The sequence below is a fragment of the Magnusiomyces paraingens genome, assembly GCF_902498895.1.
Source record: "Magnusiomyces paraingens strain CBS 517.90 genome assembly, contig: contig3, whole genome shotgun sequence".
Taxonomy (NCBI): domain Eukaryota; kingdom Fungi; phylum Ascomycota; class Dipodascomycetes; order Dipodascales; family Dipodascaceae; genus Magnusiomyces; species Magnusiomyces paraingens.
Genome location: NW_022474069.1, coordinates 1,050,168 through 1,068,103, shown reverse-complemented (window position 1 = coordinate 1,068,103; position 17,936 = coordinate 1,050,168). Strand labels below are relative to the sequence as shown.

Here is a 17,936-nt window from a genome sequence, read left to right as displayed (position 1 = left end):
AAGAAACTTTTATAAAGTCAAGTTATAATCGAAAATGGGTAGCAGACGTTACGACAGTCGTACGACTATTTTTTCTCCTGAAGGTAGACTTTATCAAGTACGCTGATAATTTTGATTCAAAATCTCTTTTGCCACCCAATTGACTAACCAACACTCTTTTCTATTTAACAGGTTGAATACGCCCAGGAAGCTATTTCCCACGCAGGTACAGCTATTGGAATTCTTGCTCGTGATGGAATTGTTCTTGCTGCAGAAAACAAGGTGGCTTCCAAACTGCTGGAGCAAGATATTTCTGCCGAAAAGATGTACACTCTGAATGAGTAAGTTTTATTAAAATTCATCATGACATTCTATTTTCTAACAGTTATATTCAGTCATATGGTGTGCTCAGTTGCTGGTATCACTTCCGATGCAAGTATACTTATTCAGTATGCGCGACAGTTTGCGCAGTCCTATTTGCGCACTTACAATGAAAATGTGCCATGTGAGCAATTGGTGCGGCGGCTTTCGGATACTAAGCAGGCTTACACGCAACATGGAGGTTTGCGTCCATACGGTGTGTCGTTCCTTTATGCCGGATGGGATGAGGTCAATGGATATCAACTTTTCATGTCGAATCCCTCAGGCAATTACTCGGGTTGGAAGGCAGCTTCCATTGGAAACAACAATTCAACTGCACAAACAGTTCTTAAGCAAGAGTACAAGGAAGATTTGTCACTTAAGGAGGCTGTTGATCTTGCAATCAAAGTCTTGTCGAAAACTATGGACAGCTCAACTCTTTCTTCTGAAAAGATTGAATTTGCCACACTTGGAAAATCTTCTCATGACCCTGAGAAGATTGTCCACAAGATTTGGACACCCGTAGAAATTGACGCTCTACTTGAGGAGCTGGGTCTGGCCAAGCCCAAGGAGGATGATGAATAAAGTGTTTATATTTTAATAGAAATAATAATGGAAGAATAAAAAAATGATGAAAACTCAAGAATTTAGCACGATAAGGAGATGAAGTGCTGACGCAGCGCAGCCACGGGACCCTGAGCACGACTACAGCTTCCAGAACTAGTTTCAGAAGATAACGAGGATGAAGATGCACTGCGAGAAATAGTCTTGACCAAACTTATATCACTTGACAAGAAGTACTTTTTGCGGCATTCCACAAAAGATCGTTGTGGGGTTTTAGGGCAAGGTGGTGCAGAGTACGATTGTTGGGCCAATAATTCAAATTTGCGCTTAATTGCACTAACTGATGTCAAAGTTGAATTGCTTGATTTCGATTGAGTTATGTCTTGCTCAGTTGGGTTACAGTTTGGATTAGCAAGTTTAGGTGGAAGAGGTGGAGCCCGAGGAGGTGGCGGAGCTGCCAGCAGAGCCGCAGTGAAGGAGTACATGCTAACAAGAGCACTTACACTTGTTCGCACAAAATACTCGCACCCATTCTTTTCAGCAAGTGCTTGCCGTCGGAGTGCATTAAAACTCAAGGATGATGATTGCCCCACAGATCTATCAGTTGTAGCCAACTCTTCTATTTTTTCTGCGTTGGTGCGGCGCTGAATAGCAATAACAGCAATGGAGGATGATGCCCGGGTATTTAAAAATGAAGCCAGCAGATTTTCAACTGACCGGCGTTCTAAACGTTTAATAGTCTGAGCGGCATACACACCAATATTGCTTGCTGGCGGGACCAGCCCGCGAGCACACAACTCTTCACGCGATGGCCGGTTAGCAAGTGCGCGTGCAAGACGGTCGCGTGATTGCCGCCTGGGCAGTGTCAAAAGCATATATGTCCGGTTGGGCTCAGCTCCTGGAGCAAGACGATTTGGAGAGAGCAAGACATTACGACGGTAAAGGTCAACTGGAGATGGTCTGTTTGCAAGTGCGTCATCTAAAGAGTGTGCAGCTAGCAGCCTGCGGGACTTATGAAGTCGTGGGTCCTGTACAAGAGAACGAAAACGATGAGACACAAGAGCTAGGGTTTGCCAGTCTGATATATCCAGATGAGCCAGGAGTATTAGCCAAAGAAGTTCGTCAGGGAGTGCAGAGAGTCTATCCATAATTAAGGGTTGATGGTTTGTGGGCAGATTCATAAGTCAGGATTGTGGGCCTATATTTGGGAGGAGAATCTCACGTGTACTACGCTATAAAATGCGTGATAAGAAATCAGTAATGCCTACTACAGCAAAATAACAAAAAAAAAAAAGCAATCTACACGTGACTAGAAAGTTTTCTTTGTATTTCCGAAACTGCCTGAATAGCATTACAATGTGTCAAAAAAAAAAAAAAATACCCAGCGCCAAATATCCATCCGTGGGTATTTGACATACTATTTTGCGTCGAGCGGGTAAATTGCGGTAAAATAAAATTTCTTTTCTCTGTTGGATCTCTTGCCCACAACCACCATAAGCAAAGCTTTCTTTCTTGCTCAACTTGAACATTTTTTATATATAAGTATATAAATCTATTTATATTTCTGCAAATTGTTTGACAGGAATATGCCCAATTGATTGTGGAAAGAACAATTTTTCTTAATTCCATATCTAATCAACATGACCGGCCGACCTACTCTTGACTCATCCTTTGTCTCAACGTCTTTTGGCTTAAAAGAGAACTCTCCACATACCCACGATGCTTCACCCATTAATAATAAAACAGACAAACAAGAAGTAAACCAAAAGTCACCACTAAAGAATATGAAAGCAGAAGAGCTTACAGTAGATTCAGATGCTGATAAACTGCTACAATCGACAGGGCCATCTGCAAGAAAACGAACCGCCCGTGCTTGCGATAAGTGTAGTGTTGCGCGAACCAAATGTGACGGAAAGAATCCATGCTATCGATGCTTGAGTAAGTATAATATTTTTGTAACTAGATAAAAGTTTTTTTTTTTTTTTTTTTTTTAACATCTGTTTAGATTTAGGAATTCTCTGTCAATACAATCGTACAATTAAAAAACGCGGTAAAGGTAGCGATTCGTATCCCCAGCACCCACGCAAACAACAAAAGACCCAACCTGCATCACAAGCATCAGATACCACAGACCCTAAAATCCAAGGGGAAAATAATACCAAAACTTCTCAAGATAAACGCGATAGACAAACACTTGAAGTGAAGACTGTTAATGAGGATGAAGCATTTTGGAGCCAAGCATCTCCACCTCAAAGCAAACCTTCGTCTCCACAAATCACAGCAACAGAAATAACAACAGAAGTAGCAACAGGTGCAGCAGTTCCCTCTGCCATAAAGTCGATACCAGCTATTTCAGTTGCTGCTGCTGGACCTCCTACAAACTACCAACATTTGGCACAAACTACCAGTATATTACCTCAGCTTCAAAGCTTTTTGAAACTTACTACTAATCCCTCATCAAGCGGGAAAAGTTCGGTGCCATCTCCTACTCAACAAAATGGACTGGCATCTACTCTAGCTATGTCTAGTTCAAACTTGTTAGATCCTCACCGCCAACAACAAAACAATCAACAAACTCAACAAACTCAACAGCAGCAAACAGATATTTTACAAGCATCGTCTACATTGACTTCCTTTAACCAAAACCGCACAAATAGTACTACTAATCTTTTAAAAATTCTCAATCAAAACACCAAAACAGGAGCATCATCTTCCAACATACCTAGTCCTGTTCCCAGTACCAATATAATCCCCTCTGAAGTAAAAGCTAGCAATTTAAATTTTGGAAATTCATCCATTCATAATCCTTTAAATTTCAATGTTCAACTATTGAGTCATCTCGCTACATCGGCAAATCACAAAATTCCGTCTACAGCCGCATCTACTATGCCCACACAAACAACACCAACACCAACACCAACAGCACCAACAACAATAACAGAAACTGATTCTGCCGCCTCAACAACTAGTACCAACACTACTAATTCTTTAAAAACAACAATATCTCGGATCTTACCATCAGTTGATTCAGGTGTTGGAAAACCCAATAGTTCAATAAAGAGCACAGCTACCCTTGATCTAGACGGTTCACCTACAAACAATGATACAAATTCCCAGCCAGATGTTTTGGCTCCAACGCCGCTACCACAAATTTCTATACCCTCAAGCCAGTCTTCTTCAGTAAACAGTCCTCAGTGGCTAGGATCTGTCAAGTCACCATTTCCTACTGAATTAATATCAATTTTTGACCGGTCTACACCTAATCTTCCACAGCCACAGCAGCAACAGCAACAGCAACAGCAACAACAACAGCAGCAACAGCAACAGCAACAGCAACAGCAACAGCAACAGCAACAGCAACAGCAACAGCAACAGCAACAGCAACAGCAACAGCAACAGCAACAGCAACAGCAACAGCAACAGCAACAGCAACAGCAACAGCAACAGCAACAGCAGCAACAACAATTATCTTCAACTGCAGAGCCCTCACAATCAGGACAACCAGCGTCACAGCATATTTCGACTCCACAGCAAACCCAGCCACAATCAATGATGGAAAATGAAGATGAAATAGATATTTCTCATGAAACAGTAAATGACAGTAAAGAAGATAGCCGGGAAACAGATGGTAATTCTAGTAATCAAAATTCAGCACACAATCGTACAGATATATCATTCGGGTCTCAGTATACTCCAGCTCCACCACCGGTTCAAGCACATATTTATCCTGTTTTGGATCCAATTATTAGAGACATCGATTATATGCCTTTGGTGTTGACATCAGAATTTTTAGAAATTTACTTTACCAATACGGTTTATTCTGTAGCACCTATTTTGCGCAAGTCATCTATTTTGTGTGATGAGAATCCTCGTAAGTGTTCACCTGCACTTTTGTACTCTATTCTTTACTTGTCAGCTCACGCAAGTAATCACCCCATTATGACATCTGGATCAGAATACAAAAACATGCTCATTTCAAAGCTGCTGGACAGCGTTATGGTATATTTGCAGCCTATGCGAGAAGAAAATTCACGTGAGTATGATTTGGATGATGTACTTGCATTTATCAACATAGGTGTGGTTGAGTCGGCATCAGATTTTAAGCCATCAACCATGAAATGGTGGGACATGGCTGTAACATTGGCTCGTCAACTCAAGTTGAACAAAGAAATACCTACACTGCCGGAAGAAGCCCGGGAAGAACGACGACGTACATGGTGGTCTTTATTTATGATCGACCGCCATTTGGCACTCTGTTTCAACAAACCTTGTATGATTTTAGACTCTGAATCATTGGAACTGTTTTTCCCAATTTCTCAAGATATTTGGGACTATGAAGTAGATGAACTACATCCTAGTGGTCAAAGTGGTGTTGATAGTGGAGAAGATGTTAGTGAAACAAGAAGAACAAGCACTGGTAACACTTCCGGAACTACAACATCGGCAGCTCCTTCCGCAGAAGAAAAATCAGACCGAAGTGGACCCCCACAGCTTTTTCCACCCGAGGAGGATCGTAACCGACGTCGGGGGTTGCAGTGTACAGTTATTGAGAGCGGGATTTTTGGTATGTATCTTCCTCTAATGACACTTCTTGGGGGAATCATTGAAATTCATTTTTTCGAATTAAGTCCGCTATTTTTTCACAGAGAATCTGTGCTTAAAAGCTTGCGAGAAAACTACCGCCATAGGCTGAAGGCATTTCAGTATTCACTTGAAGAGTTTTTTGCTATGACAGTGACACAAGATACATATTTACTTGCATGGAAGGAGTACTGTCAATGTGTACTACAGGTACTCTATATTCTGTTAGAAGGTTATTGGGATCCAACCGATACTCTGGACGATATTGATGTGCTTTTAAACGATACTAGGTTTACTGGGTGTCTTCAGAATTCGATTGAGGCTTCAAAGCATGTTGAAAAAATTTTGCGGCTAGATCCCACCTTACAACTTATTCCATTTTTTTTTGGAATTCAGCTGCTGCACGCCGGATTCATTCCGTACTGCATGAGCGAGCGATATGGTACGCATACTTCAACTGATGTTGCTGAGGCGTGTGAGCTGTTTGTACGTGCACATGAAGTATCTATTGCGACGCTGAGCACTCAGTACCAAGTTAATTACCGATCTCTTCTTCACGGCGTAATTAGAGATATGAAATATACAACTGTCAGTGTTAATGATCGTATTGTATCCACAAATCGGCGACGAATTCTAATGAGCATGTATCGCTGGAACGCCGGGGGAACAGGTTTAGCAGTGTAATAATACTTTTTTTTTTTTAAAACAAAAATCAAATATATATCTTCTAATCTATACATAGGATGCAAAAATAAAAAACAATGGGAAATTACGCAGAGTTATAAATTGCATCTTGTTTGGGGTACCATATCTTCGCAACGTCTTTATGGCTGACGACTCTGTTGCGGAGATGGGCATCGCCAAATGTTTTGTATTGAGGTTGAATGAACTCAGAAGGAACATCCACGGCACGCTTCTTAAGATCTGAGGGTTCTGGAATACGACCCTTAATAAAAGAAAGCTGGTTATCAATATCTTGTTTTGTAAGATCCAGACGGATTGAGTGGAAATAAGGAATAGAGTAACGAGTGACATTTTCTGAGGGTGAGATGACTTGGTGGGTGGTTGCGCCGCACCGCCCTCCAGTTAGGGCTTCGAATCCCTGAGCGATGTTGACAACAAAAGAATCTTGGAGCGGCGTTGCGGGGATCCACTCACCAGCTTGGTTGAGGACCTCGAGACCACCAACATTATCCTGAAGCACAAAAGTAAACATACCCGATGAGTCTTTGTGAGGGCCAACACCCTGGAATTGACTACCTCCATGCAGAAACGCGCCGCCAGCCTTTTCAATTTCTTCAGCTTTAGGAGGGGGGTACTTTACAATCTTAAGACGGTTCATGTCAGCCTCAAATTGGTGGAAAGTCTCAGGGGGCAGATTAAGACACTCAGCTATAAGATCCAGTAAACGTGAAGCTACACGCTCCATACCGGCAATATATGTTGTGACGGTTTTTTCAAAACCTGGAAGTACAGAGTCGGGTAGATATGGAGAAGGTCCTTTGAGTCGGCGCCAGGGTTCTACTGTATCGTCTTCCCTGAACAATGGGTCAGGGTCACGAGCAGAGCCAAAATCGTATTGTTCTCTGATGTCGACATGCTGAGCAGTGTACTCCATACCTAAAGCGGTGTAGCCGACAAAGTGAGGGTTGGTGGTCATTGCCACAGCATCTTTTTCAGCTTGGGGGACTTCAAAAGATTTGGGTGCCAGTTCAAGAATATCTCGTGCCTCCTGTTCAATGCCATGGTTGATAAGGTACAGAAAGCCGACGCGGAACAAAGCATGTTCCAGATCTTGGAGCAACTTAGGCTTAGTTTCTGGGTTATCTGCAAGAGAAATATCAATGATTGGAAGTGAGGTGAAGGCAGACATTTTTATTATAATGATTAATAAATCAAAAGATTTTGAAATTTTCAACCTTTTTTTCTGAAATATTTTTTCTTGAAGTATTTTTTTCAGGAGTATATATATATTTTTTCTTTTTAAACGGATGTCAAGCCATATTTATGTTAGTATCTTTAAAAAAAAATTTGGGAAAGGAAGGACTTGCAATAAAACGCATCAAGATACTTTAGCCGTACAATGTTGCACCAAAGGTAGACAATATTACGACATCTCACATGCACTGACGCCAACCAAGAGATCAGCCCATTAGATCAACAAGAATACGGTTATCGGCTGCTATTTCCGAGGTTTGAAAGAAAAAAAGTAGTGTGTGTGTGGGGGGATTAATTTTTCAGACTATTTGGGGATGGGACTAAACGGCGTTAACGACTTGAAATGAATTTTCCAGCAGAAGAGAATAAATTTATCGGGTGTTGTTTATGGGGAAAAGAGAAGGAAGCATTTGACAGTATCTGGTGTATATTTTTTTTTTCCTCCAAGTTAATCAGCGTTTCGGAGACCAGTGACTTCTCCAGAATGGATTGCCATTCCCAAAGTTACTTTATGAGTGTAAATATGATCATTCTTTGACTAGTCCAGTTATCGTGTATTTTATCACAAACAACACAAACTTCTAAAGTCTTTTAAATTAAAAATTGACTGCCACCAGACCGATTTTCTAGCATTTCAGATGCTACATTGTCAACTGTTTTTTTAAAAAAACAATTTAATTGTTTGATATTTTTGTTTATACTTAATTAATTATACTATGATGTTCATATAAACCTTTTAAAACGGGTAAATTTTGAGTAATTAATATATATTTAACTAAGCTATTGAAACAATTCCGTTGGATAAGGAATAGTAGCTTCAATTTTTTTCCATGTAAGTTCCTTGCTATCATCTGTTTGGATTCGTTTAATTGCCTCATAGTTTTTCATAATTTTACATAATCTCATAATGTTATCACTCATTGAATTTTCAAGATGTAAATTGAAAACATGGGCCGAAATCGAAAGAATGGATGAAGACAATCCCAGATCAGGCTGAATTGGAAGGTTGGCAGCTACTCCCAATATAGACATTGTAATGGAGTAACAGAGATTAAAAACCTGAATTCCGGTTGTTAATCGTTTTAATTTTTTGAATTTGGAAAAGGATTTATAAAGTCTTACACCAGCATTCCAGACCCAATCTTTTTTCGTCATAGAAAAGGTGAAAATTTGGATTTCCTGGTTTTTGTAAGCTTTTGTGAGTATTTTAAGATCATTATAATCGTATTGTAAAGTATTTGTTAGCATTTTGATTCTTAGAAAGAAAATATTTTTAATGGGATATTTATGATAATTGATAGATGTGCAAAAAAAAAAAAAAAATAAAAATTCTATCGCAGTTTATCGATGTATCGATATAACAATTTAACCCCAACCCTAACACCATATCATCAGCAATTGGCCATAAGTCTAATCTCTAGCCAACATTTGCATATTTGAAGAGTATTATTTCATTTCTTAATGGTTGATCGCACAAGCCATGGAAACTTTGGAGCATTAGTTCAAAAGTTTAGTATTAAAGAGGAGGACTACACAGGCAATTTCAGCAAGTTCAAAACAGTTAAAAACATTGTAGTTGAATGCCCTTTGTTGGAAGAAGAACAAAAAAAGAAATTGAAAAAGACACATCTCTCCTGAGATGGTCATGTATACACTCTTAAACAGTCTAAATTAAAAAAATTATTTCTGTTTTAATTGATTAAGGAATAAAATTAAATAGTTAATGAAAACAAGTGAAAATATGCTAGGTTGGTTTAGCAATTGACACCATGTTTTTCGTAAGCTGGCATCAAGATTTATTTTTGGTATTCTTTGAATAAAAACAAACCAACTAATAAGTTTGTTAAGTAACTTTTAAGAATATTTTGAAAACTAAGTTTTGTTTTTTAATGTTTAAATAAATGTTTTTAATTGATCAAACTTATTTTGAAGAAGAACATTTCCCCGAGCCACAAACACCTCCTATCACAGCTGCACTAAAAACTAAAATGATAGCAATAAATAATCCTAAAAGTTTCCATTTTTTGCGTCGTATCTTTTTGGCAGTTGTGACAGCAGTTCCTAGATCCCCAACTCCATATTCAAGATCTTTTTGAGCGATTTCAACATTGTTTTCAACAACTAAAACTTTGGAGTCCTGTTCAGCAACCATATTTTCTAGATCTTGAAATAATTGTGCTAATTCTTCTATGGTTTGTGCAAGTTTTAGAATGCTCTCATGGCGCACTTGAACTTCAGCCATCACAGCTTGGGCTTGAGCAGGATCGGCTCTTTTTACTAGTGCCTGTGCAAACATTTGACTGCCACCAGACCGATTTTCTAGCATTTCAGATGCTACATTGTCAACTGTTTTTTCATCGGCATCCGGACAAGCTGTTGAAAATTGGCGTTTGAGGTTTTCTCTATATTTTTTGCGATAAGATTCCTCTACTTTTAGGTATCTTTGAACTGATTTTTTGAACTCTACTTTGATACTTTGTACTTGTGCCAATTTATTTGGATTGTTTTGTGCAGTATTTAGTAGAATTTGAATTTTCTCTTTTATAGATTTTGATAAATCGTTATTTTTGAGGGTAAGATTTGTAATTTGGTGATTTAAGTCATCGATTTGTTCCAGTTGAACTGTAGTAAGTATTCTTTTTTGAAGATTGTTAATCCTATCAATGATATTTTCATATTCAGAAATTTCTTTATTCACTAAACCGATATCATTCAAAAATGGAAACATATCATTAGAATCTTCAACTATACCCATTCCATATCTTTCCATTTCCAATTGTTGCCCATGGATGTTTGGTCTATATAGTTCAGCATATGGTCTATTCATTTTAGGTCTGACTAGATATAAAATTGAGCTTTGATGATGAAATATATTCTATACTTCAACTGTTATAACAGGAAAAAAAACTGGGGGTTAATGCGGTCATTATATATATTGAGCTGCTATACACGACCTTATGATTTCAGCTGCTTCATATCTTAAAAAGAAGCGCTGTATTACCTTGTAATACAATTACACTCTAAAAAAAATTAACAATTATCGTTATTTTAGTTATAACTACTCATGAGTAAGCAATTTATAATGACCATCTTCTTAGTACATACAGGGGGGGGGGTCCCTTAAAGTAACGATGTGCAAACCCCACTTTGGCTACAGCACCATATTTTTTACTTTCAACGCGACAACCACTTCATCTTGAATTCCTATTTTCTCAACACCAATGACTCCAGTGACTTCTAGGGTTGAAAACAGTCTTCTTAAGAGAGCCAGAATTTATATGAAGTACTAAAAGGGAATTTCCCAGCTGTGTATCGCATTTGAGGAGGGAGTGTCGCTCGGATTTGTTTTTGGCATCATTCGACGCTACCCCAACTAAATAAATTTCTCCAGTTGTGCTCTGTCAGGACGACCACCAAAGCTATCTGATAGGGATAAAAGGAAAAATTTCAGAGTTGCTAGGAAAAATTTTTTTAATAATGCACAAGATCTTATTGTTGTCTTTGGTTTAAATGTCTCTGAACGTACTATTTTACAATGGCTCAAGCGTGAAGGCATCCATCATCAACGGCCATTACTAACTCCACAGATAACGGAAAAACGCCTCAATTTTGCCAGAATGTATAAAGATGAGCCAGAAAGCTTTTGAAAGCATTGATTTTTAAGTGATGAGTCTACAATTGCTCTTGGTAATGGTGAAAAGCAGGGGTGGGAGTTTTGCCCAAAAGTATGTTTTATTTACATTACTATTTATTTATCTATTAACAAAGAATAGGAACAGCGATTAGATATTCCATATGCACGGCCAAAGGGCAAGCCATCACATCCTCCTCAGATGTTTTGGGATGCTATATCCTTTTCTTCTCTATCATCTTTATGGCCGCTTCATGGAGACCTTGAATCTGCTCGCGGAGGTGTTACTAGCCGCTGTATTCTGGAATGCCTCCAAGATCAACTTCCAAAAATTGCAGGGCCAGGTTCTATATTTGCTCAAGATAACGTACCTACCCATAATGCTCGAATAGTTCAGAATTGGCTGGGTGAGTGTGCCGGACAGAATGGGGTTACTTTAGTCGACTGGCCGCCTTATTCACCTGATCTTAATCCAATTGAGAATATATGGCAACTGCTTAAAGAAAAGACATGTAAAAGATTTCCGGAACTATTACTATTACCAAAGAATAATCAATCATTAAAAAAGTTATGTGAAGCAGCTGTGGAAGTCTGGGAGGATTTCCATTAGAACCTCATAAATAAGCTAGTCTTATCAATGCCCCGAAGACTTCAAGCTGTAGTAGATGCAAACAGCTGGCATAAAAAAATATTAAACAAGTATATATCTCTCTCTAAAGAATAAGGAACCTATATCTCAAGTTACGTACTAATTAAATTAAATTTGGTAAAGAAATCCGTTTTGAAAGTAATGTGATGAAGAAAAATTTTTTGGTGATGTGGGTGTGTACCAACACAATTTTCCGGTAATTGTACTTACTAATTCTATTAGTCTAAGGCATAATTATGTTCTATGATAGTGTTAAAATATTTGAAGGAAAACAACGAAATTTGGCACATCCGGCAGTTACTGATCGCAACTAACTATGATCTGGTTTGGGTTGCTTATTAGGGAGGCTATGATTTAACTGTTTTTTTTCCCCTAGGGTTTCTTGTGGGGTTGTAAACGAGGTAAGTTGCTCTCACGTCTAGATCTTAAATCTGGATGTTAAGTGGGGGGGGGGGGGACACCTGCTTCTTCTATGCATATGATGAAGGGAATTTTTTTTTTTTTTTTGAGTGTAAACTATCCACTTATTAATTAACTCATTACAAATTTAAGAAAAACGCAAAATGAATAGTTTATTTGACTTAACAAACTAATTTGAAAATCAATATTAGCAGTTAAGTTTACTACTTAAATCATTGTTAATATATTAATGCTTATAATTATAAGCACTCATGGATTTCTATCATGCATGTTAATTCTTTTTCCCCGAGGAGAAATCGCATAAAACGGCAGCATACATCCAATGCAAAGCCAAAAATAAAAAAATTTCTCTCACTGACAATCTTAGAAAATTTGCTGAAAATACTTAAACATAGCAAAAATTCCCCGCGATTTTACTTTTAGTCCTTGATAGCAATCACCAACAGTCTGACTCATGAGAAAAAAATATTTCTTTGAAAAGAAAAATATATATATATATGTATATTGATATCTACGGATTTTTATTTAAAATAGATGAAACAAGAGTACTTGATTTTAATCTTTTTTTCCAGCTTTTAATATAAACCTAAATGACTCGGAAAATATAATACGGCAATATAATTCACTATCTAAGCTTATTTTACATTAAAGATCAACAATGGAAAACGAAGATGATTTAAATCCCAAAGAAAAATGGAAAAAATTAGAAAATAACGTAGATGACACAGTTGAAAATCGGGATAATGAACCATATGGTACTACGGAAGAAGACATTGTCGAAAAAGAAGTTACGGATCAGGTAGTGGACGATGAAGAACCTTTTACAATCTTTTCTGTCCCAGAAAAATATTTTTTATCTCTTTTGGCATCTTTTCTTGCCTTGTTTTCTGCTATATCCGTTCCAATATATCTTCCTGTTCTCACTGAACTTGAAAGCTACTTTAACGTTGATACTGAAAAAATTAACTTAACTATCGTTACCTACTCTATATTCCAAGGAATAGCACCAGCTTTTTGGGGACCTTTGGCAGATAAGTTTGGACGTCGTCCAATATACCCATTATGTTTAATTACTTATATTGGTGCCAATATTGGTTTGGCCCTGGCAAAATCTTATGGAATGCTTTTGGGGTTTAGATGTCTTCAAGCAGCTGGGATGGCTGCAGCTGTAGCTATTGGTGCTGGACTTGTCGGAGACATCACTCAAAGAAAAGATCGGGGAACCTTTATGGGCTTATTTGGAGGCTTAACACTTTTAGGAAATGCTGTTGGACCTTTAATTGGTGCTGGGTTGGCCTCCACTTGGGTTTGGAGATCAATTTTTTGGTTTCTAGTTATCTGCGCTTCTGTGGCATTATTGATTGTTATTTTAGTTCTTCCTGAAACAAACCGATCATTTGTTGGTAATGGATCTGTCAGACCTTACCGAATAATAAATCTTTCTCCTGTCATGGTTGCTCTTCATGGAAAGCAACTTATTAACTATGAAACAGCAGTGGCTACTGGTAGAGGTCTATTGAATCCACCTAAGAAATCGTCCATTTTACGGACATTCCAGCTATTTTTAAATAAAGATGTGATTTTAGTTCTTATTCCTTCTGGGTTGCATTACACTGCTTGGTTTGTTGCATTAACCATTCAGTCAACCTCTCTGACTCAAGAATACCATTTCACAACTATCCAACTTGGCATTTCATACTTAGCAAATGGAGTAGGATCAGTTGCTGGCTCGGTCTGGGGTGGCCGGCTCATGACATTATACTACAAAAGACGTGCCGCAAAATTTAAAGAACAGTGGGTATTGGATCATGGGAACGATTCTAAACCAGATCCTTTTCATTTTGATATTATTAAGACGCGAATCAAACCTGGATTTTATCTTTCACCAATCATGGCAATCACTTGTATAATATTTGGATGGACAATTGAAAAGCATGTCCATTGGATTGTGCCGATTATAATGACTTTTTTTATTTCAATCACCGGAGTTACTTTTGTCAATATATCAAATACTTTAATGGTGGATTTATTCCCTCAAGAATCATCCAGTGCATCAGCTTGTGTTAATTTAGTGCGATGCTTATTATGTGCAGTTGGTCTTGCTGTCATTGATAGGATGGATTTAAAACTTGGCACTGGAGGTTCAATGACTCTTATTTCTGGAATATGCCTTTTGTCACTCATAAGCTATGCAGTTGAATATAAATATGGGTTAAAGTGGAATCAAGAAAGAAATTTTAAAAATAATGAATCGGGTCTTCTATGGTCTTGAGCCTTTCCAGTTGAGTTCACTTTCTCAGTATTCATTTAAAAAAGGTTTGTAAAAATGCATCTAAAGTTATCCTGCAAAAATAAATTATACATAGCATTTAGGTATTGTTAATTAAAGATCCATAATAGTACATTTATAAATACGCTTTTTTCTAGATGGCCAGTGTCAGTTTTGTGCGTATTAAAGAGGCAGATGGGTCATCTTTTCATGCTAGGATTGAACACATTGTTAAATTGAAAAATATTCCTTAGTGATTCCCTAAAACTTTTGCAATTGTGAGAAGATTTCATAAGAATGTTATTAAGCCTTATCAGTTCAAGCTGAAATACTTTGGTAGCCATAACAATTTGACAGGGCTTACTACTCTTGTGTATTATATTGACAACCAAGAGTTTGTTAAAAATAATGACGACTATTTATTAGGTACGCAAGCTGTACCAATCAGTGATCTTGTGTGTCCAGTGTGGCTATTAAACGATGAAGAGGAGGACTATAACATGATGTGTAAACCATACATGGATTTATAAATTTTTAATTAATTGAACAAATGAATATGGGCAAAATAAAAATAAATGTATATATATATATATATATATATATACAAGTGAATCAGTTTTTATTGTAATTAATTTTTTTTAAAAACAGAGTTAAAAATCATTAAGTATATAATCAATACAGGTTATAGTGATATGGCTAGACTGGGAAGACTATGTTTGTTTGGGATGAAAGGAGCTATTTCACTAGAGCACTTTTTTGTAAGGGTTTTATGATTTGGGATAATATTTGTCTAATCTTTTAAAAATGAAAAAAAAAAAACAATACCTAAATCCTTCTTATATGGTCATCATATATCGCTCCACCTTCCAATTAGTTACAATATTTTCTTATTCGCAGCTTTCGTGCAAACGAGTAGCGCGGCTCCATGATATACTTTTTTCACTTCTTCTATCATTTTAGATTGAGTAATTCTTTGTTAATTTAGATTTCCCATGAATCATTTGAGGTAAACAAAATTTTGTATTGGCGATATGGTTGTTAAAAATTTAGAAAAATACACCCTTATAATCTCATTCCAAGAGATACTACCACTTGAATCAAAACAAGAGGGTTTTGATTCGGCTTTTCTTACAATTATAGCACCATTAACACCTGTTTACCATTTTGAGGGCCCGAATGTTTCTCCATCTTTCAAGGAATAATAGCTAGTGGACTTGTAATCCAATGTGTTCTTCCAAACACGATTTCCCCACCAAGATATATTTCCCCCAGGATAAGTAACAGTGATGAAAATAGCAATTGTTGCTATAGCCACACCTGTATCCATACTCCCAGATAAAATATAGTTGTACTTTTTCCACCATGACCCCCACCTCTTTTTTATAATGAAATTGAAAAACAACCCCACTAAAGCAAATGCTCCATAGTTTGCACCTGTAGCAGGTGGAATGTTTCCTGGTCCCGCGAAAAAAACTGGAGCATTAAGATTTCCAAACCATTTATGTGGCCATCTCTTATGAAGATAAAATGTAAAAATTGGGGCTAAAGCCCCAATTAAAAAAAACCACATTATCGGACTGTACATTGCTCCTTTTGAAAACATACGATGAGGACCAACCACCCCCCATATAATTGAGGCATTGAACATTGTTCGACCACCAGCACAAGTAAAGCCATTTTCTTGGTGAGGACTGCAAAGATCCTTTATATTAAGTCTCATCCATCTTTGAACAGTTACATTAACTAATGCGGCTATTAATGTGGACACAATTTGAATCCAGAATAATAAAACAGGAGGCACTTTCATATATTGAGCTAGTTTTAAGTCACGAGAAAAATCAAGGCCATGTCGCATTGGAATAAAACCATATATTTTAACCATTAAATTTGCAAAAGGCTTTCCAGGAAAAATATAACCTGCAATAAGTTCTGTTATAATGTTAAGACCAACATGTTGATTTGTTATACCTTCCATTAAGCCTTGAGGTATAAAATTTACAGCAGCAATGCTGATAGATAAAAATAATCCCCATAGCGGTAGTTGAGTCTCATAGGATAATATTAAATAAGCTGAAAAAGACACGACCGTAAAAAATAATATCAAATACCACAAATCAGGAACTTCTTTATATTTCTTCATAATTTTTCTGTGAATATCTTCACCACCATTGGAAGCATCGAGAAGTTTATGATAAATATCCTTACCATTGTAAAGAAAGCTATGTACAAATATAGCACCTACCGCAGCAAAATTTAAAGCATATGACATTATATAGGAAAAAGGAATTAATAAAGGAGAATATTCTTTGTAGGCTTTTGCATCAAAACTTAATTCATTTGTCAAAATTCGTCCAATATCATAAGCCTTTCCTTTATTATCAAAAGTGGCAGCTGAGAGAATTGGAAGATATTTAGAGTACCAAGTGTTAGAGTAATAAAGAATAGGAACTAGTATCCAAAAAAAAAATATAACTGAACCTATTATATTTGCAGTGACCCACCAGGGAGTGGCTAAAGGCGATCCACCAGCTTGAGTTACTTGAGTCCAGTCAAACGTTATTGGAATTATTCCCAAACCAGTGTTAAAACCAAATAATTGATTTACAATTTTATTTTGAGGGAAAATCCAACAAATAAAAGAAAAATATGAAAGTCCTGTAAAGAGAAAACCAGGTACCCAAAACCAAATAAATGAAAGTGCCGTTGCACAAGCAAAAAATCTATAGCGAGAAATAAACCACCCATTAGCCGGTTTGTTAGTTCTATTTTCATGAATTGTTGTGAATAAAGTTGTTGAAACTAAAGTTTCTGGCCAAATCATAGCAGCAGGATAAACAATCCATCGTCTCGTTAACCCAGCAAGACCATATCCTAACATTTGGGTTGTAACAACTAACATAATTTCGTAAAAAAAGGTATATTCTTTTTTATAGAAGTTAGTCTGAGTTAATAAAACGCCCATAGCATAGGCTGAAGATGACGTTAGAGATACCGCAATTGTAATTATGGCATGCTCTTTTATAGAAAAAGGACCAGGGTTAAGGTCAAACCAGGAAGTGAAATTGGGGTATTTTTGTTGTAAATATTTTGGAAAAGGATTCCATTCAGGTAAAAAAATGTGTAAAAAACTACCAATAGGGAAGGAAACAAGCTGGGCAACTATAAATCCTATTGACAACGTAGGGTATCTCAATGAAAAAAATTGGTTAATTCCTGAAAACATTGTGACAAATCCTATGGTGAGCACCCAAGTTCGCCAGTGATTTATTTTTATGTTTTCATCAGTAATAGGAACAGCAGCTCTGACTTCAGCATAGGGTGAATTTTCTTCATCTGAATTTTCTTCATCTGAATTGTTTTCATCCTGAGAATTATCAGCCTCAATATGTAAGACGTAGGTTTCGTTTTCATCTTCTGATTGCTTTTTCGTTTTTGTGGCATATGGCGGAGAACGAGATACAGATAGATCTAGATATTTGTTAGCGCTAGGATCACTCTCATTATCTGGTAAAGAACCATAACTTGATGATAAGTTATTAGAGTTT

The 17,936-nt window shown here is 37.1% G+C and overlaps 7 protein-coding genes across 7 annotated transcripts; 3 read left to right on the top strand and 4 right to left on the bottom strand.

Moving 5' to 3' along the window:
• Positions 1-34: 34 nt before the first annotated feature.
• SAPINGB_P003631 (uncharacterized protein) lies at positions 35-924 on the top strand (the record flags this gene model as incomplete). The annotated part of the gene is made up of 3 exons (XM_031998347.1): positions 35-97; positions 172-320; positions 375-924. 3 exons carry the CDS (start codon positions 35-37, stop codon positions 922-924), a joined length of 762 nt encoding a protein of 253 aa, XP_031854238.1.
• A 62-nt stretch (positions 925-986) lies between these two features.
• Positions 987-2,051, bottom strand: SAPINGB_P003630 (uncharacterized protein; the record flags this gene model as incomplete). The annotated part of the gene is made up of 1 exon (XM_031998346.1): positions 987-2,051. One exon carries the CDS (start codon positions 2,049-2,051, stop codon positions 987-989), a length of 1,065 nt encoding a protein of 354 aa, XP_031854237.1.
• Positions 2,052-2,543: 492 nt separating this feature from the next.
• SAPINGB_P003629 (uncharacterized protein) lies at positions 2,544-6,168 on the top strand (the record flags this gene model as incomplete). Its single annotated transcript, XM_031998345.1, has 2 exons — positions 2,544-2,841; positions 2,909-6,168. The coding sequence occupies 2 exons, from the start codon at positions 2,544-2,546 to the stop codon at positions 6,166-6,168; spliced, it is 3,558 nt and encodes a 1,185-aa protein (XP_031854236.1).
• Positions 6,169-6,253: 85 nt separating this feature from the next.
• On the bottom strand, positions 6,254-7,357 carry SAPINGB_P003628 (uncharacterized protein; the record flags this gene model as incomplete). The annotated part of the gene is made up of 1 exon (XM_031998344.1): positions 6,254-7,357. One exon carries the CDS (start codon positions 7,355-7,357, stop codon positions 6,254-6,256), a length of 1,104 nt encoding a protein of 367 aa, XP_031854235.1.
• An 845-nt stretch (positions 7,358-8,202) lies between these two features.
• SAPINGB_P003627 (uncharacterized protein) lies at positions 8,203-8,670 on the bottom strand (the record flags this gene model as incomplete). The annotated part of the gene is made up of 1 exon (XM_031998343.1): positions 8,203-8,670. The coding sequence occupies one exon, from the start codon at positions 8,668-8,670 to the stop codon at positions 8,203-8,205; it is 468 nt and encodes a 155-aa protein (XP_031854234.1).
• Positions 8,671-9,343: 673 nt separating this feature from the next.
• Positions 9,344-10,249, bottom strand: SAPINGB_P003626 (uncharacterized protein; the record flags this gene model as incomplete). Its single annotated transcript, XM_031998342.1, has 1 exon — positions 9,344-10,249. The coding sequence occupies one exon, from the start codon at positions 10,247-10,249 to the stop codon at positions 9,344-9,346; it is 906 nt and encodes a 301-aa protein (XP_031854233.1).
• Positions 10,250-12,780: 2,531 nt separating this feature from the next.
• On the top strand, positions 12,781-14,394 carry SAPINGB_P003625 (uncharacterized protein; the record flags this gene model as incomplete). Its single annotated transcript, XM_031998341.1, has 1 exon — positions 12,781-14,394. The coding sequence occupies one exon, from the start codon at positions 12,781-12,783 to the stop codon at positions 14,392-14,394; it is 1,614 nt and encodes a 537-aa protein (XP_031854232.1).
• Positions 14,395-17,936: the final 3,542 nt, after the last annotated feature.